The sequence below is a fragment of the Myotis yumanensis genome, unplaced genomic scaffold (assembly GCF_028538775.1).
Source record: "Myotis yumanensis isolate MYYU_CA2020_CCGP unplaced genomic scaffold, mMyoYum1.0.hap1 SCAF_6, whole genome shotgun sequence".
NCBI lineage: Eukaryota > Metazoa > Chordata > Mammalia > Chiroptera > Vespertilionidae > Myotis > Myotis yumanensis.
The window spans coordinates 20,900,661-20,925,063 of record NW_027223757.1 but is presented as its reverse complement, the minus strand read 5'-3'; the positions used below and the strand labels follow the sequence as shown (position 1 = coordinate 20,925,063).

Sequence of the window (24,403 nt, the reverse complement as noted above, 5' to 3'; positions counted from 1 at the left end):
AACAACTATGGACAACTGTTACGCGACTACACCAAAACAGGCATAGTTCAGAAATCCTGCAGCTTCTAATGCTATCTGGTAGATGACAGGAGAGTTATATATCATTGAATAACCATGGGAAAAACTTTCCACTGAAAATGTACTCAGTAATTCAAACTTTGAGAGCTAATGTTTACCTCGCCTTGCTTTTTTCAACTCTATCTCCTCCCCAGCTTACTCTCATATACAAAAACAAATAGAAAAAGGAAAAGATGTGTATATAATTTATATAATTTACAGTAGCTAGTGTTTATACCACACTCTGTTGGGTGACTCTACAGAATCAGCTGCATATAGTCTCAATGGTCTGTATCTTTATAAAGTTATTTATACTCAATCAACAGCAAACATAAAAACAGTTTCCTGAACCACCAGGTAAATATACTGGCAAATCAATTTCCAGTATAATAAAATGTGTTTTAAATTATGATCTTCTTGTAAAGAAAGAAGGTACGTTTTTCCACTAAAAAAACCTCAACATTATAATTGAAAAATAATGATCAATGTTTAGAAGGAAAGGAAAAATTCAAAATTCACTAAGTCAAAAATTTCCTGTATATCTCGGACTTAAAAGGCAGCTTAAGGTACATGAGAAGTGTCCTTTTAAAAAAAGTCTCTTCTTTTGGAACTTTTTGGTTGGAGTTTAGTTTTTTCTATTGCTGTTATTATTGTTTTAAACAACAAAATATATTCTCCCATCCCAAAGAAAAAAATACGTATTTTATAAAGCAAAAATAAATTATATACATAAAAATAAACTAACATTTTTAATAGTTTGGAAAAATCATCATTTCAAAGAGATAAAAATATATTGATTGAAATGAATAACTCAAGCCCAGCTGGCATGGCTCAGTGGTTGAGCATCGACCTATGAACCAGAGGTCATGGTTTGATTCCCAGTCAGGACACATGCCCGAGTTGTGGGTTTGATCCCCAGTGTGGGGCATGCAGAAGACAGCTGATGAACGATTAACTCTCATCATTGATGTTTCTATCTCTCCCTCTCTCCCTCTCCCTTACTTTTTGAAATCAATAAAAATATATTTTAAAAAAAAGAAATGAATAACTCAAATTATATGGGGTAGATCTCAAGTGGAGCAAAACTAAATGTATCTAATATCTTTTATAAAATTTCCATTCCCTGAATTCCACAAAACCTTTATTTGATGGCCTAGTAAATATAAAATATTCTAAGTGCCAAATACTCTAAGGACAAATATGAATTGTAAAAACCATGTAACATCCTCTCACAGACATGTTGCTTATCCCCAAAATTTATAAAGGAACCAAAAGCAAAAATATAAAGAAGAAGCTGTAAAATAATTGCTACAAGTTCAACTCTCAAAACTCCATATGAAAGTAAAGGCCCCTTCCTTCTAAGAAGGAAGATACAAATATTTCCACCCAACACTCACGAATACTAAATACTACATATTCATGACTTCTCTTTTTTCCACCACATTCCAGAGTGGGAATCACACCACTTTATACCATCTCTACACACCCAGTGCCAAATATGAGGCCTGAAATTCATGTTTAATGAACCAATGAATAATAATTATTTTATCTTTTCAATTTGGAAAGAAAAATTATTTCTAAATAGAAAAAACTTGTATCTCAGAATATCATCTTACCCTGCTGGACACTGTGGCTCATTAATGCTCTCACACGTTTCTTCTACCCAACTTTTCTCACCTAAAATATTTTAAAGAAATAAAACAAAATGAACACACTTAATAGCAATAACAATATGATGCTTGTGAGACACATTAAGACAGATTCTAAAAACAAAATGTGTTAACATTTACATAGGTAACATGGGACATGGTTCTAGGGAAATATAATGAAAAGAGGGAGGTAATCTGTTTCAAAATAAAAATTTGTTTCCAAAGAGTTAGTTGATATCACGAAAAAAAAAAATGAATGTATCATCACAGGACTAAAATATAATATTACATTTGTGAGATCTTCAAGGCATCTTTTCCATTTTTAAATTGTTCATATTTTCAGCCAAAATTTATAACCCTCCTTCTATCCCACCCAACAAAATCTTCTGGTATTAAATCTATGATGTCAGTTCCTCTCAAACAGAGCTAGATAGTGCCAAGGAATTTCAAGGAATCTGTAACATCTAGACAAGACATCCTAATAACATCAGTTTACATACTAACTAATCCTTTCCAGTAATTTCACATCCACTCTCTCAATGCATGGTAGACTTTTTTTAAAATATAAAAGTGTGATATGCTGTCTATTTGCTAAGAACTCATAATCTAACTATGGAGAGAAAGTAAACACATGAGACAACAATAACTGACAAAAGAGAATATGCAATGAGTTTGAAATGAGTGACACAAGCAATATATGAGAGAGAGGTCAGAAATGAAGTAGACAGGATGGAAACTCCTCTTCCTGTGTTTTAACATAAGCTTCCTTTTAATGATCTAAAATACGACCTACTGAAGTCTAAGAACCCAATGTTTAAAAAAAGAAAAGAAAATGTAATCTTAGCCGAAACTGGTTTGGCTCAGTGGATAGAGCGTCGGCCTGCGGACTGAAAGGTCCCAGGTTCGATTCCGGTCAAGGGCATGTAACTGGGTTGTGGGCACATCCCCAGTGGGAGATGTGCAGGAGGCAGCTGATCGATGTTTCTCTCTCATCGATGTTTCTAACTCTCTATCTCTCTCCCTTCCTCTCTGTAAAAAATCAATAAAATATATTTTTTAAAAAAAAGAGAGAAAATGTAATCTTAATAATATGCCTTAGGAAGTTGAGTTTTCAATATTTTCCCACTGTATCTTTCACAAAATGAACAGATTATCCTAATGCCTAAATCATTTCCAGTAAGAATTTAGGCAATGTGTAGTCATTTTTTCCCTGAGACAGGATGTCACATTTGATGCAATGCAATAGTCTTGTTGCATTTTCTTTTTTTTTTAATTTGAGGAATAGATCACTGCCCTTCCTGAGACCCTCTGACCTGGCTCTGTGCTGTGGATTCTCAGACAAACTGCCACAGCTAGCTGGCTATAATTTTAGGAAATTAGGAGACAGAATCCTGTGGAAAAATTCAAGTCTCATGTTCATATGAAACAAGCCTCATGATTCCTAAGAGAGATAGAGGCCATCATAAAGGACAAATTTACTTTTATGCAGTGAGGAATATAGAGATATTGTTCATTCTTTGAGCACAGTCCCTGAAATCCATGAGCCAGCTCTCTCTCTCACCTCTATCTCAGAATGTTGTGACCATGCTCATATTTACAGAGCTATGTCAAGCTATAGTGGGCCCAACAGTAAACCTATCATTTAAGCTCCTCCTATTACTCATGTCATAAATTCGGCATCTAAGTTGCTGCTATTTTTTTAATTGAATTTATTGGGGTGGCATGGAAGTCATGATCCTCGTGTTTTTACAAGGGAACCTGGGACACAGGAGTCAGCCAGGATGACCTTTCCACAATACGGCATTAAATATAAAGCTAATGTCAAAACAACAGGAGGGGGTGGTAGCTGGTGAATGAATCACTATAGACAAAACATGGTTAGCCCTGTGCAGATAATAATTATTAATCTGGGTGTAGGTACTTTCTTTTCACTCATTAAATGCTTGAAATTTTCTTTAATAAAATGTTTAAAAATATTTTTTCAGCTAGTATGGCTGGGCAATAAACATGACTCCTAATGTGAAAAAATAAAACGTGTGCAAAACCCAGCTAAGACCTAGGAAGACGTCAGGCTGTAGAGACGGCTGAGAACATGGAAACCTGACCTCGACACACAGGGCTGTAGTTGATGCAGCAGTCACCATGGTCCCTGCAGTCATCAGAGCAGGAGCAGAGGCTTCGGGACAGCCTTTTCTCACCACACCTGAATTTGCTGCAAGTCCATATGTGCTCTAGGAATAAATATCAACAACAATTTCAGGGTCCAAACTCAACACAGGATTGTTGTCTTCTGGAGTAGGACCCGTAAGAGACAACAAACTGGTCCATCACTTTCAGTTCGTCACAGAACCTTCCATCACAATGTCAATCAGAACAAACAGAGCAGTTGTTATTATTTCACTAAAACCCCAGAATCTCATCATTCTACAATGTGGACAAACAATTCTTATGATGGAATTCATAGGAAGGTCTTGGCTTTTTCCACCAGCCATTTGCAGGGTTCTCAAACTTGAATCTAAATCTGGCTCACTCCCACTTAAATATTATTCCATGTCAGACGTAGAGAAGTCGACATCAAACTGCGAAAATTTTCCATGTCCTGGAGGTTTTATCTTAAAGTTTACGTGGACCTTCAAGAACTCTTGCTTTAATAAAATAGTCACATATGTTCCTTTGACCTTAGTTTAAATGCAAATTAGGTTGTACATTAAAAATAGGCACCGTGTTGCTGGCCATATAGTGTTTAATGGCCAAAATATGTGGAATTTTCTTCTCTATGGAAATATAAAAGCCAAATTTTTAAAAATCTCAAATGAATTAGGTAATCACGTACCTAAAAGATTCAGAAACATCCTGTGGTTTTACTAATGCCTATGACTGCCTTTTTCCCCAGCACATTTTTACCTGGTTCTATACACGTCTCCTGGTAATCGAGGCAGCAGTTTCCAAGTTCAACGCAAGCAACATCACAGCGACAGTTCCCAAAGGTTCTTTCAAAACAGCGACCTTTGCAGCTTTTAACTGAAAATATGGAATAATGAGTTAGATGTTTCTAATCATTATAGAATTACAAAGCAAACACCAACTGATACACCTAAGTGCATCTTCTCTACAATTCAAATACTACTTTAGGAAACACAGAAGGAATAATAAAGTTACCTAAGAAGCTTTCACAAATACACATGGAAACTGATACAAATAGAAGGTAACCTATACACAGAATTCATGATTTTCTCTCTTGCCATAGAAAAAAAGAGAAGTTTTTTCTTTCTTATTACAACCCTACTGGGTTTGCTAAGACTTAAATACTTTATGGGATAGTAAAGAAAAGTCCAAATAGGGGCTTGTTCTGAAGGTTGGCTTAAACAGTCATGGAGTTCTCTAAAATTTCAAAATGGGAGAAAAGATTTTTAAAGTGATTATCTATGAATCTTTCAGAAAGAGAGAGAATACCTGACTTACCTTACTCTCTGTCTTAGTGTAAAGAAGTAATGGGATTATGCAGAACACATTCTGCGGGACTGCCCACCCCCTCAATCACCATCACCTTGAACACCCATTTCACCTTCAGGTCCAGCCTGGCTCCCTCTAAGAAGCTCTCCCAAACTGCCCAGTCTCAATCCACTTTGCTTTCTTAAACTTTTATAAAATCATATCCTTCCTCTCAGTCACTTAATTCCATTTGTAACTGGATTATTTGATCAGTATCCCAGTCTCACACTAGACTACAAACTTCTTAAGAACAAAGACCACACCCAAATTTTGCCCAGCACAATGTATCCCTTGTACCCACAAGACACGTGACTATCATCAGTACTAATAAGTTTTCCCTAAATAGATAAATGGAGGATATGGAAGAAAATAGTTTTCACCAAAAACAATTTTACCTTGAAACTCTTTACTAGATATCTAGAACAACCTAGAATTTTTATTGGATTTCTAAAAAATCAGGATGATGAGAAAAAAATATACATGGAAGTCCAACAGAAGAAAGGAATAATCCTAGCTCTTGACTTGAATAGTCTCCTGACCCAGCAAGACACTGCCACAGAACTTAACTCTTATGACACTGGGATTTTAGGCCATTTTAAGGACATAAAATGACAATACTTTTTAGAGTCAGAACTGCTTATTTTCCTGACACAGGGTGGGGAAAAGCTATTAGAATAATAGGTATTATTTTAAGCTCATTAATATGCACCTAGAAATTTTTTTAAATACTATGCACACACACTATGTCAGGTTTAAAACTGCTATGTTTGCATGTCAAACTGAACTCAAGGTAAATTACTGCATGCCAAAAAGCTACACAGTGAACACTAAAGTCTGCAGCTTCTTAATTTTTGCTCTGAATACAGGCACATCTCCTTTTATTGTGCTTCACAGATGCTGCATTTTTTTTTTTTTTTTTTTTTACCAACTGACAGCAACAGCCTTAACCAGCAAAAAGATTACAACTTGCTTTATTGTCATACTGGCTCTATTGCTGTGGTCTGGAACCACACCTGCAATATCTCTAAGGTATGCCTGTAAGATTGTTGACTAAATACATAAAATTACTACATTTCATTCATTTCAACAATAAATAATAGCTTAATAATCACTAAATTTTTTTAATGACTAATATTACAATTACAGAATCGTTAAACAGGAAAAGAATTTTCAAAACTGAATTTTCTAATTTTCAATGACTTTTACAAGGGGAAAACAAACCTCAGAGGCAAAATAATGACTCCTACAATGAACTGTGATTCAGTTTTATGATTTATAGTGATCTTATCAATGCTGGATAATTTCTACACTCGATATAAACACACACACCACACATGTATTAGCTTAAAAATACCACAATTGCTTTGAAACCACTAAGTCCACAATTTTAAGAGCCATGAGAACAGGTTGCCCAGGGATGCTGACTGGTCACCTGGTAACCTCTGGAGTTGCTTTGCAACTCACAGCTCAAGGAGAAAGGAGTGCCTGGGGGAAGGCAGCGATCGGCTGCAGGAGCCTGATGCCATAACTCATGGGCCATGTCTGCTTGTTTGTTTCTTTTATTTTCTTAACCATTGGCTTAATTTATTTTGTTGTTTTGGGAGTTTTCTGTTTGTTTGGTTGGTGTTTCTATCATAGCCCCTCTTTATTTTTTTAGGATGATATTTTCCAAGTAAATAAAATATGGATAAAATAAAAGAGTTTTAAGGCGGCTCAAACCAGCATCAAATATGCACTATCATGGAGCAGCCATAGGATTAGAACATAACACTTATCACATTCTGAAGAAGGCTGAATATCAACAGACATACACAGTACTAGTTACCTTCTTTGGCACAGCTTGGTTTCAACCCAAAAATACAGCCAAGGATTATTGTTAAGACACAGACTGACAATATCTGTGGGGAGATAAAAAGAAAATTATATAGCTTCAAACTCTTTATTTCTTCAAACGTTTTATTTCTTTAAATGTTTCTAAACTTGCTGATGTTACTCTGTTTCCTGATCAAAGCACAGGTCAAACAATCGTGTACACTTTCTGACAATTCAAACTGCACTTCTGCATTATGAACTTTTCTGTATTTATGTTATACTTCAACAAAAAGACTACTTATGTCCAGCCAGCATGGCCTAGTGGTTAAACATGAACCTATGAACCAGGAGGTCACGGTTCAATCCCCAATCAGGGCATATGCCTGGATTGTGAGCTCAATCCCCAGTAGGGGCATGCAGGAGGCAGCCAATCAATGATTCTCTCTCATCGTTGATGGTTCTCTCTCTCTCTCTCTCCCTTCCTCTCTGAAGTCAACAAAAATATATTTTTTAAAAAACACCAAGAAAAACCAAAAGACTACTTAAATGTTAGCAATAAATCTATGCCATCCAAAGTTAATGTTGCTAGAAATCTTCCAGTTGATATAAATTAATCCAATTATAGAACTTACAACAAGAGAGAAAAAGAGGAAAATCTAGTTAGTAAATTTCCTATCTGAAAGGCAATGCGAACATTAGCTGTCTCCTTTAGCAGCTGAATCACACAAACCTAAACAATACTTTCATATTCACTGTGGTACCTTGTGGGAAAAACACTGGACAGTGTTAGGTGACTATATCTCTGGTCCAAATGTTACCACAATTTGGTTGTAAGATTTGGGGCAAGTCATTAAGCATTCTAGACAGCAGTTTATTCACCTGTAAAATTAAATGGGTTGGACTACATGAAATTCCTAAAAATATTTCCGGTTCTAACATCTTGGTACTTCCTCATTCTCCACTCTCCTGGCCTTTGACATTTTAAAATTAGTGGATACATCATACAGTACCAAAGGACAACAGAACTTTTATTTGTGAGTCAGAAGAAAAAAAAAGAACTCATAAAACAATTCTTAATATTTTTAGTGGGATAGAGTTTCCTTGACAGCTCTCTGGAATGCAACTTTACAGGACAATCCAACAAAATATTCATTGAATACCAACTGTGTGTAAGAACTGTGTTACACATTGAAGGAAAGAATGAGAGATTCCTCGGGGAGCTTCTATTTTTGTGGGAGGAGGTAAATATAACAGCATAAATGGATCATACTTGGTAGCCTCTACAAAGCAGTTGCAGAGGTCTATAGTTGTTTAAAGGAGAAAGTCTGGGGTGGTTGGGGAGAGGGAGATCAGAAAGTAAGTCATAGAGTAAACCTTTGCGGGGGGCAATGATGGTCTGGGACAGCAGGCAGAGCTGAGGGAAGCAAAGAGAGGACAGAGCAGAGCAAACATCTAGGAGGAAGGCCAGCATAAGGAGACGTTCAAAGAAAGGAAGGTATATGAAAGGCAGCAGATGAACAGTGAGCAGTCTGCTTTGTCTGGAACAAAGAAAATGCACAGGGAAATGGACATGGATGCAGGGAGAAGGCATGGGAAGGTGGAGTGGTATTTCCCAAAAGCCAAAACGAAGGGGTGGTAGACAAAGGAAGGATGGATGAATGGGCCAGGGTGAATGGTGGGTAGTGGCTTTTATGAACACATTTCTTTAAATAAAACTTTGCCGAAATCGGTTTGGCTCAGTGGATAGAGCGTCGGCCCGGCGGACCGAAAGGTCCCAGGTTCGATTCCGGTCAAGGGCAAGTACCTGGGTTGCAGGCACGTCCCCAGTAGGGGATGTGCAGGAGGCAGCTGATCGATGTTTCTCTCTCATCGATGTTTCTAACTCTCTATCTCTCTCCCTTCCTCTCTGTGGAAAATCAATAAAATATATTTTTAATAAATAAATAAATAAATAAATAAATAAATAAAACTTTAAGTATTGACCTTATGTCAATATCTAGGCTAGGTACTGGCTTCTCAGTAATAACACAGACATGTCCACTGTCCTCAAGGTATCTATTCTTAGAAGACTGCAAGAACTAAGAGGAGGAGAATGGTAAGTAAACTGAAGCAGTCGGTCTAACTTATTTTTTAAAAATGGGGGTAAAGGAAAGGAGAACAAGAGTATCATGGGTCTAAAACACAACAGGGTTTAGGCCAGCCCCACCCTTTTTTAGGAAATCAAAAATCTAAGTGTATTTATGTCCATTAAAATAGGAAACAATCAGAGGAAGAGCTTGGACAAATAGCTGAAAACAGCAGAGACAGAACACGGTATCAGAGAAAGTACTAATGGATTCTCCTGAACCTTTGATGGTGGTGTAAATTGACACAACCGTACAGAAGCATCATTTTAAAGCATCTATCAAAAATATTAAAAAACTCTCTTATTGTCAATTATAAATCTATAGGAAAAAGAAGAAAATAGTAAAACTAACCTGTATTTAATACACTGTAAGTTAAAATGTGGAGAATTAAAGTTTTATTTCTTCGTAATAAGCTTTTCAATAATACTTTGAACAGTGTTTTGTCTTCTCATCATGTAACTTACAATACAGAGTGAGAATTTTTCTAAGTTTTTGTGAATTGTCACATTCCTTTCTAAGTTTAGATCAGTTTCCAATGCTTTAACCTTTGCCCTTTTATTACCATGAAATATCTCCAAGAGTTCCTTAACTATGAAATTTTTGGGCCAGTGTCACTTCCTCTAAGTCAGTGGTTCTCAACCTTCTGGCCCTTTAATACAGTTCCTCATGTTGTGACCCAACCATAAAATTATTTTCGTTGCTACTTCATAACTGTAATGTTGCTACTGTTATGAATCGTAATGTAGATATCTGATATGCAGGATGGTCTTAGGTGACCCCTGTGAAAGGGTCGTTCGACCGCCAAAGGGGTTGCGACCCACAGGTTGAGAACCGCTGCTCTAAGGCATCTTCATCCTTTTCATCACAGCCATACTCCTTATTTGTCAGTAAATTCTCGACCACTAAGTTCCTCTGGCTGGGTATCTAGAGCCTATTAAACAGCAGAGTGTTAACATTCCACAGTAGCTCTTTCTTCCATCACCCCATTTACATTCGATTTGAAATTCACTTCCAGCATTGTCACTTTTATTTTCTTAACCATTGGCTTAAAACATACATGGTATATGCAGACTTTTACCCTCTTGCTAAGCTGCAGAAGAGGTACACTGATTTTTTGAATCACCTCTTCTTTGATAAATTATGTTACTTAGATTTGCCTTTTATAAGATAATGCATAGCATGTAATTGAAACAAAAGTACAACAAAAGCAATCATTTCTCATCTATAATCCCATCCATAAAAGATGAAATTTAGATTACCTACTACTCCATTACACAACACCCAATTAGAATAGTTTTCAGTAGGGAATTTCTCATCAACAATTTTGAGAACTTTGAAATCTAATTCAACTTGAATTATCCTCTCAATGTAGTTTAATTCTACAACACAATAGCATAATTTCTTTACAGAGTAAAATTATGACTTCAAAACTTTATCTCCATTTCTAATTCATGATAGCTTTCAAAAAATATCCTTTATATCTCTGTCCTTCCAACCCACACTCAAGCTCATCAAATTAGATTTAAGAAATATTAATGATTACCTGTACTGTGCCAGGGAACATCTAATACGATAACTGTCTCAAGCAGAATGTCCTTTATCCTCACAATTATGTCAGCTTTGGCAAATATGGGAATAGTGAGATTGTTTATTATCTCATTAACAGATCTCAGTTAAGAGTCAAAGAAATCATTATAGCAGTATCTATCAACTTATGGCTTAGCATAGATTGAAGACTACGATGACAGCAGCAAAGGTGCTAAAATAAAAGTCATGTAAGAGTTATTTTATAAAGTTTTAAGTGCACGCACACACACACACACACACACACACACACACACACTCATACAAGACGACAAACTCTCCAAATATCTATGGTCTTAGTGGACAAACCACTGCTTGTAAAAGTAACTAAAGGGCCAATCAGAGGCTAATGACAACATAACAGAGGCTAGCCCTTTGGTGAGTTCCTTTGGTTCTACATAGATCCAGACCGAGGCAGAGCTTGTCACTACATGATGAAACCCAGTCGCTAAGGCACTTGGAAGACCCTCTATTACACACAAGTTAAGACCACAAGCCATAGAACTGTTCCTCAGAGAGACTCCTATTTCTGTGGATAAAAAGAATCTCCTCTCTGCGGATACCAGTATAGCACTTTCCACAAACATTAAAGGGAAAAAGTGAGATAGTAATTCCACAAAAATAAGCTTCAAAGACACAGAAATTTTGTTTGGCTTTCCAAGGATCTACCATCAACATTTTTTTTGCAGTCATGATTAATAGAATTGCTGGATGTATGCCATAATTTTTAACAGTACTTGCTTCTAATTTATGTCAGAAATAGTGCCATGAATCTGGTGCCGTTTTTTTAATGGCAAATGCTTCTCATATTTAGTAAGTGGGAAAATCAGCAGCAGCAGGCTGAGGTCTAAAAGACTCCACCAAAGTGGATTCTAGTTATGAGTAAAAAGAATTATATTCGTATTTTAACAAACCACATGCTTTTCTTTGGGATCTTTATGCTCTTTTTTTCATGTTTTTAAAAAGAAAACTGAAGAAAAATACAGTTAGAAGGAGGTAGAGCAGTTTTGTAAGGCACAAAATAGAAATCCTTACATTGTTATTATTTTAAATACTGGCTCTCCATCAGCCTGCGGACAGAAGGGTCCTAGGTCCGATTCTAGTCAAGGACACAAGCCAGGGTTGTGGGCTCGATCCCCAGTAGGGGGCGTGCAAGAGGCAGCTAATCAATGATTCTCTCTCCCTCTCCCTTCCTCTCTGAAATCAATAAAAATATATTTTTTAAAAAGACTGTCTCTCTTAAATGCCCCCCTGTGTCACTCGGGGGCTCCAGGCTTTTAACCATTTCCTAAGTGAGAAAGACAGATAATAGCTGACACATATTGTTTTAAATTTAGGTGTGAAACTATGTACATGAAAGATAGAGAGGACAATGTCTCCAATCTCATATAAATCTGTTAGGAGTCTCTGGTAATAGAACGTGCAGTTAAAACAATTATTTTGAAGAAGCACAGTCCACATTTGGTTGAACTAGTCTCTTGGGAAGATAAAACATGAGATTCTTCTCCAAATGAATATTGAAAGTCCAGAAAGTTTTCCTTGGCACCTTTGATATTTAAGCAAATAGTCATTTCATCATTTCCCTGATTTTCAATAAATCATCCTGGTAAATAAACATTTAAAGAAAAGTCGCAAAGAAAGTTCATATCAGTAGCCTATGGGAGCTGATAAAGATCATTGAAAAATATTTTTTTTTAGGAGGACAGGTTAAAATAAAATATCAAATTGCCCTGGCTGGTGTAGCTCAGTTGGTTGAGTGTTGTCCCTGCACTGAAAGGTTGTTGGTTCAATTCTGGGTCAGGGCACAGGCCCAGGTTGTGGGCTCCATCCCCAGTAGGGGGCATGCAGGAGGCAACAGATCAATGTTTTAATCTCATATAGATGTTTCTCTCCCTCTCCCTTCCCTTCTCTCTAAAATCAATAAAAACATATTTTTTTAAAATTTCAAATGAAAAGGCTGACTTAAAAAATAATCCTAGTACTTTACCATAAACTGTAAGAAAATTATTAAAGTTCTAGCCATTTTTAGATTAAAAATATAAGTATGGCAAAAATGTGGTCCTAATCACAGAAAGACCAATAACTCTTATGCCTGTATATCCAAAATTAAGATGTGCGGCATGGAGAGACCTGGAGAGTAATATGCTAAGAAAAATAAGGCAGTCAGAGAAAGGTAAGTGTCACAAGATCTCACTCATATGTGGAATCTAATGAACAAAATAAACTAATAAACAAAATAGATCCAGAGATACAGAAGCAGGAAACAGACTGGAATCTCAGAGAAAAGGTGGGGATGGGTGGGTAGGTGAGAAGACCTTGTATGCATATATGTAAAACCCATGGACACTCATGGATGGAACTGGAGAGCATTATGCTAAGTGAAATAAGCCAGTCAATGAAGGAAAAATACCACATGATCTCACTCATTCATGGATAATAGAGACCATTGTAAACTTTTGAACAATAATAGATACAGAGGCAGAGATGCCTCAAACAGATTGTCAAACTGCAGCGGGAAGGCCGGGGAGGGTTGGGGGGCAGGAGGGAGGGGGGTAAGAGATCAACCAAAGGACTTGTATGCATGCATATAAGCATAACCAATGGACATAAGACACTGGGGGTGGGGGGGGTAGGGGAAGCCAGGGGATTGTCAAGGACGGGGGGAAAAAAAAGGACACTTATGTAATACCCTTTGTAATACTTTAAACAATAAAAAAAATAAAAATAAAAATAAATAAAAGATGATTTGAGCAGAAAAAAACACACAAACCCATGGACACAGACAATAGGGTGGGGAAGGCCTGGGGCGAGGGCCGAGGGAGGGCGAGAAGGGGTCAGTGGGGGAAAAAAGGGGACATATGTAATACTTTCAACAATAAAGATTTTTTTAAAAAAAGGTGTGCATTACATTTGCAGTTTTGTGGTATTGAGAGAGCCACATCATCTATAGTCCCTTCATTGGACTAGACTGGATATTCTCTATACTCCCTAGTAAATCTGAGATATCTATGAGTCTACTTCGTCCTGGCAATTGATCCTACTTTTATTTGGATCCCTCCTGACCCCACATCCTGAGCTATAGCCTTCATATTATACATTTTTCCTGGGACTTTGCAAGGCCTCCAGAAAATTGTTATCTAGGACAGTGATTCCCCTTTCCCATCATGTTGATATATCTTTGTTTCAAAAAGTACCAAGCATTTTCAAAGGAATGACTAACCAGCACTTATAACTTTTCCCTGAGTGAGCAAATCACTTCTCCCAGTTCTCACCTGGTACTTTCACAGACCATTTTCTCTTTGAAGTTCAAGGTCAAGGGATAAAACATCCATCAGTAGAGACTCAGATTGGATGGCATCCTTCACCCCATGACTGTGCACCCTCACTAAATCTGGAGGCACAGCACGGAATCAACAATGTCAGTAACAGAAACTAGACAGCACAAAGCAGATCACTGAGGAAGGCTGGGGAAACTCCGCGCACACAGCCTCTGGCCACAGTGTTTCTCTTTACACCCACAAACGGGGAATGCCACAAGTGACCACAGTATTCATAAACACCAGCACTCTCGTTTTGGTCTCCTGGCTTATGTAACCGTCTTTTGTCTCCAGTAGGACTGTTAGTACAGCAAATACGTTCTCATGGCCTTCATATAATCTTCTGATTTACTTAAACTTCTTAAGAAAGGCAATCTATTGAGAATAAAGATCTTGAGGGAAGTGTAGTACACTGCATTTCTACTTCTTGCCTTACAACAAGATAAAATGACAGATGGGGTTGATATCTCTAGGAGAAATTATGGGAAAATAGTTTTTATAATTTTAGGGTGGTGCATACCTTTACAAGCATTGTGCAAAATTCAGAAATTATAATGGAAAATTCGATACATTCGAATCCCTAAAAATCCAGAGATTTCTGTGAAGCCAAAAAAACAAAATCTACCACAAGCAAAACTGGGGTGGAAGAAACTAAGATAAATCATTTTCAACATATGACAAAGGTTATGTCCATAATAGATAATAAGTGTATAAAAATCAAGTAGGAAAGGATAACCCACAGTTTTATAATACCAAAAATAATAAATCAGATGTTTAAATAAATAAAACAGATAAAAATATAGGATATTTGCCTTCACTAAAAATCAAAGAACTATAAATCAGAGTCTTTTTTTTTACCCAATAATTGGAAAATGTTTTAAAAAATTAAAATTTCAATGATCACAAGAATGTGAAATAAAACAGGCATTTTCACTGTCTTTGTTGAAGTATAAATTCCTTTCCAAAAGGTCACTGATATGACTCCACCTAAATTTAGCATGTGCATACCTCCACTCCTGCAACTCCAATTCTATTCATTTATCAGATAGAAATTTTCACATAAGCACATAAAGATATACATAGATATTTATTAACATTGTTTGGATAGCAATAATGTGCAAACAACCCAAATTTCTATTAATAAAAAATTGAGTAATGCAATAATAAACCCAAACAATACAAAATACTATCTAATTATTTTTAAATTATGTAGATCCATCACTGGAACACTTGCTCTTAAAGCCTTCAGCCCCCCATCAGCAGTCTACTCTGAAACCATCATGCTATGAGTAAGCCCAAACTGTCTATACCTAGAGACCACTTGGGGAAGTACTAAAACTACAGAAAGTGAGAGTGATACCTTGCCAGCTCCTCGATGTTCCATCCCCTGCTGCTGCAACTCCAGCCACCATCTATCTGACTGCAATTGCAAGAGAGTCTCTGAACCACATCTTCCCAGCCATGCCTTTCCAGAATTCCCAACCCGTCAAAAATTGCGAGAGGTTTTGGAATCTACAGAGCTGATGATCAGATGCTGAACAGAGATAAATTTATCACATTGGTAGACCTAACCAACATGACTCCCTGACCACATGAGAGAACACACTTGCTTTTCTCCTTGTCCCAGATTATATGCCTAAATCATTCCCAAGGTGAAACAACCCATGAAGAAATCTAAGGATTGGCTCTGATGAAAGCGCACAAGGGGCCAGCTTCACTCAGTGGTTCTTCATCACTTCATTGGAGGAAATGACTACAGGTTGTCTCATTGCCACAACATCCCTAGTTTGGCTTTCAGCTCTTCCAACACCTTTGTAACTTGTTTTTTCTATTGAATGCTCCTGATTCGATTACCAAGTATAGCCTTTGTTTTTCTGATTGGACCCTGGCCAGTACAGTAAATAATCAGACACCACACACACACACACCAGAGCATACTCTAAGCTAAATTTAATATCGGCAAAGAACTTTCCATTTTGAGGATTCACTTGTTTCAGGTTTTTTAAATTTGATTTTAGAGAGGGGAAAGGAGAGGGAGAGAGAAGAGAGGGACGTGAGAGAGAAACATCGGTTGCCTCCCCCATGAGCCCCGAACATGGATTGAATCTGCCACCTCTTGGTGTACAGGACAGCACTCCAACCAACTGAGCCACACCGGCTAGCGCAGGGTCACTTGTTTTTAATTCTCAATCTCTTAGATGCAAAAAATATTTTAACTACAGCTTGCTTCATATGAATTTCAAGGAAGAGAAAGAAAAACAGCATGACCAAAATAATCCTGAAAACAGTTTGTTTCTTTTAAAGCTATGATCAAGAAAGAGGTGACTCATTAAATAAAAGTAGTATTAAATGATTGAGAAAAAACAGGTAGTTTAGTTAAGCTCATGAAATGGAAAAGAAGTTTATTTATGCCATAGGACAGCCCTTCCTACCCTCAGGCAGAGGATAAAACAGACTAAAAGGTAAAGCACCATGGGTTTTATCTAAAAGACGTTTTTCTTGCCTAGGCAGGGTTCTTGCCTTCACAGATAGCAGGTCAGAGATGAAACGAAATCGGGGGTGGGGGTGGGTGGGGTGGGGAAGAGGGGGAAATAACGCTCAGTTGAGTTTCTGTGATTTCTTTCTTTTTATTCTGAAATAAATTTTAGAACATAATGACCGGAGCTAGAAATGAAAGCAAACAAACAAACAAAAAATCTTCAATAATTTCCAATTTCTCTTAAAACAAGAACCAAACTCTCTAAAATGGCCTGCAAGGCCCTGCCTGGACCTGGCCCCTGACCACCTTCCTGGTCTTCCCACCCATAGCACACTTCTCTGTACACCAGCCACCCTGGTCTTCTCCCTTTTTGGGATGGCCCATGCTCCCTGCTCTCCCGGGGCCTTTGCCCCTGCTGCTGCCTCCCCTCAGAATCTTCTCCTGCTCACCTGTCACCTCCTCAGACCTCCATTACTGAGCCCTGTGTATAGCTTCCAATCAGCACTTGTCACAGCTGCAACGTGACACAATCTTTTGAGATTCTTTGATAAATATCTGGTCCTGGGAATATATTCAATAATGTGGTAAGCACTTTGCACAGTGGCATATGGTTACTAGACTCACTGGAGTGATCACATCTAAGGTATATAAATGTCAAAGCACTATGTTATACACCTGAAACTAACATGCTACTGTATGTCAAATATACTTTAGTATACATACATAAATAAATAACATCTGGACCTGTGGGGATGGATCACAAGGACAGGGAATAAATCTTTCCCCTCCCCTCGTCACCATTTAGCCCCCACCCCTTCCCAAGAACTGCTCACACAGTAGGAATTATAAATATTTGTTGAATAAGTCACTAACCACAGCAATAAACTCCAATCCAGTATCTATTATCTCTCAGGCACTTTTACAATTAGTTTACATATAATAATTCATTTGACCCTTAACATAAACTTATGAGGTAGCTACTATAATTATCCCCATTTCACATGCGAGGAAACTAAGGCACAGAGAATTGAAGGGACTTGCCCAAGTACAGAGAGCAGTTATTGACAGACAGGATTCACAGCCTGGCAGTCTGCCTCCAGAGCCTGGCCCTGAACCACTAAACTCTATGGCCTCGATATGCTTGTGTGACAATGGATCAGTTCAGGGACAGGGGAGAGCTGCCCAAAGAGCAGCTAAGGAATGTTTCGTGTGGGAGGATAAATTGAGTTGGATCCCAATGTGTTGCATAATAAAAAGGGAAGTGAAAAGGTCACTCCTGGGGTAGAGAACAGTGTGTTGGGAACAGTACAAGTCTGGGCCGAGGGTAATGGAAGGTGTGGTTTAGCAGAACTGGAGCATCTATCAGGCATGAGCTTCTTGAGCCCTGACTCTCTAAATCAGTGGTTCTCAATCTTCTGGCCCTTTAATACAGTTCCTCATGTTGTGACCCAACCATGAAATTATTTTTGTTGCTACTTCATAACTGTAATGTTGCTACTGTTATGAATCGTAATGTAGATATCTGATATGCAGGATGGTCTTAGGCGACCCCTGTGAAAGGATCGTTCGATCGCCAAAGGGGTCACGACCCACAGGTTGAGAACCGCTGCTCTAAATTGACAAAGTGCAATAAGAGCAGAAGTTGACTGAAATATACCTGAGCCCTTTGAACTCCTAATTCCATGTTATGCATGTAACACACATGGCCCATGTAAGATAAAGGACACAAAGTCCCACTGAGATGTGGGACTCAGACCAGACTTATTCATCAGCCAACAGGTTTGTTCCCTCTTACCTCACACACTTGTGTCAATTAAAGGAGATAAAGTGCTAACATACGGTCTGATAAAGAGTAAACTCAATGAAGGCATGTATGGATTCAACAAACATTTACACAACACTCACTGTGTGCTGGACAAACACTGCCTAATAAATGACCACACATGTATGTCACAGAGCTTTAGGAGTGCTGTGAACAGATGAAACTGCTCATGCTAGGCCCTCGAGCTCCTCAAGCAATAAGAAATCAGGCTAAAGAGAATATTAAGTTGAGGAGTACACATTTCCCCACTTATGTGGCATCTCTGGGAGACTCTAAGTGGATTCATAATGAAGGGAAGTCGTTATTTTAGGAAAACTAATAATAAACCATACAAAAAAGACACAACCAATGTCAATGAAGTTGAGAAGTGAATAAAACAAAAAATGTGTACTAAAAAAAAAATATTGGGGACTGATTATGCCTGAGATACTACTAAGGATGGTTTCAAAGTTTACCCCATGAACTAAGGTTAGTGCAATAAAAGTCTCAGATCCTATCCCTGAAAGACACACTGAAAAGCTTTCTAGCCAAAATAAATTCACAACTGCACATAAGTGAAAAAAGGAAATAGTACCATACATGCAGTGTGATCCCATTTTTGTAAAAAATAAATAATAAGTGATCCATCGGGAATAAACCACAATATAAATAGCATATAATAAGATAGCACTTTTTATAGTCTTCTTTATACTTTTTTTTTGCATTTTCTGAACTTTCTGTGATATGTATTATTTTTATAACAAAGGCAAAATATTGTAAGCTCTCTATGCAAAGACTTTAGACCTAGAAAGAACACACGTAATCTGAACCCCTCTTTTTATGGTTAAGGAAACCAAAAGTCAGAGGAGCAAGGCGACTGTTCAGAGGTCACCAGGTAAATCATTCCCGTGACTCCAAGTTTAGGACTCTTTTCCTGACCCCTGTCTCTCAAAAACCTTTGTCTGAATCATCCCAGAAAGATCAACGTTCTTTTTTCCTTTGAAAGTTTCCATGAGATGACACATGTAAAGCACTTTCATATGTCAACATGCTTTGCATTTACTTCCCTTGAGTTGATCAGGAAGATATTTAAATAAGCCCTAGCCAGTTTGGCTCAGTGGATAGAGCGTCGGCCTGTGAATTGAAAGGTCCCAGGTTCGATTCCGGTCAAGGGCACATGCCCAGGTTGTGGGCACAATCCCCAGTGGGAGACTTGCAGGAGGCAGCCGATCCATGATTCTCTCTCATCATGGATGTTTCTATCTCTCTCTCCCTCTTCCTTCCTCTCTGAAATCAATAAAAATATATTTAAAAAAATAAAAAATAAATAAAATGCACAAAAATTTAAAAAAGAAGATATTTAAATAAATAGTGTACAAGTATAGAGTTGTTTTGTACTTATTTCCCTGGTTAATCCAAAAATAGAAAACACCAACACAGTCTATTCATAATGCTCCCAAACCACACCCTTCCCACTTGAGTAATCTTCATTCACCTGTTCTTACTCTCCATAAGGTTCTAATCTAAATGATGCTGGATGGTACTTTATAGGAAGCCAGTGTGTTTGGCCCAAGTATTATGGAACACACTCTGTGCCAAGGACATTGAACCTGATTCAACATCACTTGAAAAGCCCTGGTATAGGATTTCTTTGTTTTGGTTTTGCATCAAGTATATTGTTGACTGTGGAGAAGGTGCTGTCGTGGAAACTTTGAAGACCTCTATTGGTGGTGAGGTGTCAGGTGAAATCTACTTGATATCCTGATAGAGAAGTGGTTGAATTGGAAAGAATGTCGGAATGTTATCAGATCACACCAAAGGCAGAAGATTGGCACAGCTGAGAGCAAAAAAGAACAATTAAAGGACAAGCCAGGGAAGGGTAAGGAAGAGGCAACTGCAATACGTACATGAAAGCAAATGAGGACACAGGTAGGATCCTGAGAAATAGAGACTGCACAGTGAAGGGAGTAGGAGACTCTGTATCCAGTATCCTGTACACAGGAGAAGAGCAATGGGCTACTTTCACCAATGAACCCTTGAGGTCCAAGGAAGGAAAGGGGCAAAATGCAATCAGCAGCAGCAGCATTTGAACCCAACACCAATATGGTTGAGGTCAAGGAACATTTTTTAATGTTTTTATTTCTTTATTGTAGCATCATGTGTGAAGTCAATAGCTGAACAAGGGTTGATGAGAAGCCTCAGCTAAAGAAATTCCAGTAGCTATGCCTCTGTACCAATCAGAGCCTATGGATGCTGCTCCTCACACTTTCAGATGCAGACAAATCCCTGGGGATCTGTGGAAATGCTGACTCAGGTTAGGTCTGGGAGGAGGCCCAAGATTCTGAATGTCTTACAAGTTCCAAGGAGGGGTGCTGGCATACTGGCCTGCAGATCACACTTTGGGTAGCAAGGATGTAAAGTGGCTTCTGAGGAAGGAAAAGTAAAAAAACAATCCCATCACACTGACGCTTAGCAATAACAAGAAAAACAACCACTTATTCAGGGCACACTATGTGCCACTTTGCATATGATATCTATTTAATTCTCCTACAACACCTGACATGGTTTTGTCATCTCTCTTTTGTGCTTGTGGAAGCTATATTCAGGAAACATAAGTTATTTGCTTACAGTCAGACAGTGCCAGGATTTAAACCCACATGTGTCTGCCTTCAAGACCATTTGTCAATAAGCTACAGTGATGAGATTAAGAAGTTTATTAGTTCTGTGATTTTGGAAAGTCCCCCAAATTTCTCTGAGCTGTGAGTTTTTTCATCTCTGGCATGGGAATAATGGCAGAGCTGTGGTTTGGACTAAAGGAGGCACTAGATGTAGGAGAATTTTAAAATCTATAAAGAGCCTTATTTAAATAAAGATACAATTGTTGTAACTAACTGATTCCTTTTTGAGAAAACATGCACCAAATACCCAAGTCTGAATAACCAGAGTTTGTCAGTTGTTCTTTCTACTAAAAATAATGCTCCATGAAAAGAAGCAGCTATATCAACTTACAACTCAATTGCACAACTGCTTTCCCTCCAGAAAACAATGGTACCTCAGTATGCAGCAGATGTGCTACGCGCACACCTACAATTTTGTCCTACAGAATACTAAACACGGGTAAATTAGGGTTGACAATTATTAAAATCTGCTTCATTGTGGACATTTTTACTGCTTCATCTAGTACATTCTTATAAGCAAAATATGTTTTTGTATTGCAAGTGCATGACTACTTGTACAATTGGTGCCACTGCCTTGATTTCCACTAAGGGGACAGCAGTTTTACTGGCACCATGTTTTAAATACCATCAGTGTAAATGTCAATATGGTGAAAATGGCAAACAACATCTTACTATTGATATTAAAGTACTTTGGACTTCATGGTCTTCCTGAAAGACCCCCAGCAATCCACAGGGAGCCTTTGAGAACTGCCACCTGAAATATTTTGGCTGAAACTCTACCTGTGTTATCTTATTTATAAACATATTTATCCAGAACCACATAAAAGTACTCTGGAGAGCACGAGGCTCTATTTAAAAAAAATCTCGTGGCAGTTGCACAACCGCGTCACAGAAAACCACTGGAGTTTCTTTTCAGTTCTCTCTCTCTGTGAGCTACCATACACTCTGGATGCTCACTCGCATCAAAGAGCTTCTCAGGGAAAGAACCACACTTCAGAGCAAGCTGCATTCTCAGGATTCTGCTCCTGAAAACCATGATAAAAGGATCTGTAAGGGTCCCCAACTCACCTGTGAGAAAACGTCTGCCACCTAAATGTGTGTAAAGTCCTAAGATAGGATGAGAAAATGATCCGTCCACACATGAGAAACTCCCTCCCTCCAAAATGACTTTCTATCATAGCTATTATCCTAGTCTAGGACAGATTAAATGTATTAAGAAGGAAACTCAAAATAAGAAGAAAGCCACTTTCCTGTCTATACTGGAAGCTCACAATAACCCAGGACCATTGACTTCACACAATGTACATGGCAAATGGATGAGATGGCAACAGCCATTAGTCCAGAATAAATGAGCTAAAAGTCCTTTCACTTATCATACCCTACTTGCGTGCATTCCTGTCTTCGTCTGCTCAGCTACTATAACAAAATACCAAAGACTAGGTGGCTTAAACAACAGAAATGCATTTTCTCAGAGTTCTGGAGATGGAGAAGACTAAGATCAAGATGCTGATCAATTCTTTCCTGGTTTGTAGATGGCCCCCTCCTCCTGTCCTCACGTGGCCTTTCCTCATTGCATGCCCCGAAGAGAGATACAGGGTAGATCGCTCTCTCCTCTCACTCTTCTCATAAGGCCACTAATCCCACCAGGAGAGTCCCACTCTCATGACCACATATAAACCCAATTATATCTCCCAAAGGACCTACCTCCAAATACCATCACATTGGGAGCAGGGCTTCAACATATGAATTCAAGTGGGGGGTGGACACAAACATTCAGTCCATTACAATTCCAAATATTCCAAATCACAATCTCTGGGATTGGAGCCCAGGAATCCATGTCTTTAAGTTCCCAAGTGGTTCCTATGCACACTAATGTTTGAGAATCCTGACTGTAGCCCTGCGAGCCAGATAAGTTTCCTTCTTTGTAAAGTAGGATTGTCACCATACTTTCCTACTTCAAAGTTGTTGAGGTATTGAGGATCAATTAAGAATACATGGGAAGCCCTCGCCAGTTTGGCTCAGTGGAAAGAGCGTCAGCCTGCTGACTGAAGGGTCCCAGGTTTGATTCTAGTCAAGGGCGCAGGCCTGGGTTACTGGCTCAATCCCCAGTGTAGGGCATGTGGGAGGCGGCCAATCAATGATTCTCTCTCATCATTGATGTTTCTATCTTTCCTTCTCCCTTCCTCTCTGAAATAAATAAAAATATATATTTTTTAAAAAGATGTTTAAAAGAACAAAAAATAATATATGCGAAAATGCTTTCAAAAACTGCAAAGTGTTATGTGGATGATTACAATCATCTAAGCTTTTACTACTGACATCTCAATCAAATCTTATTCTAAAAACTACAAGTGAGTGAGGAAGCCCTAGCCCATTTGGGTCAGTGGATAGAGCATTGGCCCGAGGACTGAAAGGTCCTGGGTTTGATTCCTGTCAAGGGCACATACCTGGGATGCAGGAGGCAACCAATTGATGTGTCTCTCTAACATCATATTTCTCTCCCTCCTGTGTCTCTCCCATTCCCTTCCACTCTCTCTGAAAAAAGAAAGAAAGAAAGAAAGAAAGAAAGAAAGAAAGAAAGAAAGAAAGAAAGAAAGAAAGAAAGAAAGAAAAGTGAGTGATGAAGAAGAAAATAATGAAAAATATAAAGATGTTATCCTAACTCTTGTAATTCAATCTCAGATAACGAAAATACTCAGGAACTAGAGTGCTCTAGTTAATATTTAGTTGAATATTCTAGTCATTTTTTAAAATCCCTTTTAAATGTACTTTCTTTCCTTGGTAAACACATAAATTAGCTCTGATTTGATGCCAAAGGGTTTTCATGTTGGGTCACCATTCAGATTATCAGTTCTTGTTGCACAGGATTTAGGCTTAGAAGATTAATCTCTGTTCTGCTAAATGCATTTTTGCTTATTTTTTTGTTGTTTGGAGGATATTTCATGGTTGATAGAGGCATGTTTATTTTAAACAAAGGCAGAGCTCTAATTACAAGTTGTATTCCAAAAACTTATTTGTTCCTAAATTGTTTAGAATTTGAAATGCCCTTCCTCCGGGCCAAAAAAAAAAAATTATAAATCACAACTAAGTTCTCTGGCTTGTCCAACAAGCCCGTAGTATAGATAAAACACATTTGCTATGTCTTAAAAGTCCCAAATGTTTGCAATAGAATTATCAAAAACAAAACTAGGATATGATGGGGCAGGAAACAGCAAAACAGAATGTCCAGAGTTAACTGGAAAAGTAGAATAGGAGGGGAAAAGAAACATGCTGAATGGGTATCTCTGGGAAAGAGACTTCATGGAGTAGAAACAGCTAACATATAAATGCTGAGAGAGAAAAAGACTAGAATATGACTCAAATCAGAAGATAGGAAGTAATAGAAAGCAAGGCTGGAGGAAAGAGTTC

At 38.0% G+C, this 24,403-nt stretch overlaps 1 protein-coding gene across 1 annotated transcript in view; it reads right to left on the bottom strand.

Annotated features, from left to right (window-relative positions):
• ENPP1 (ectonucleotide pyrophosphatase/phosphodiesterase 1) overlaps positions 1–24,403 on the bottom strand; it is a 60,629-nt gene that overhangs the window by 31,489 nt on the left and 4,737 nt on the right. The window contains exons 2-5 of the mRNA XM_070417706.1: positions 7,024–7,096; positions 4,611–4,727; positions 3,812–3,937; positions 1,674–1,734 (exon numbers count right to left, since the gene is read on the bottom strand). Coding sequence (XP_070273807.1) covers positions 1,674–1,734; positions 3,812–3,937; positions 4,611–4,727; positions 7,024–7,096 — 377 coding nt within the window. The remainder of the gene's footprint in view (positions 1–1,673; positions 1,735–3,811; positions 3,938–4,610; positions 4,728–7,023; positions 7,097–24,403) is intronic.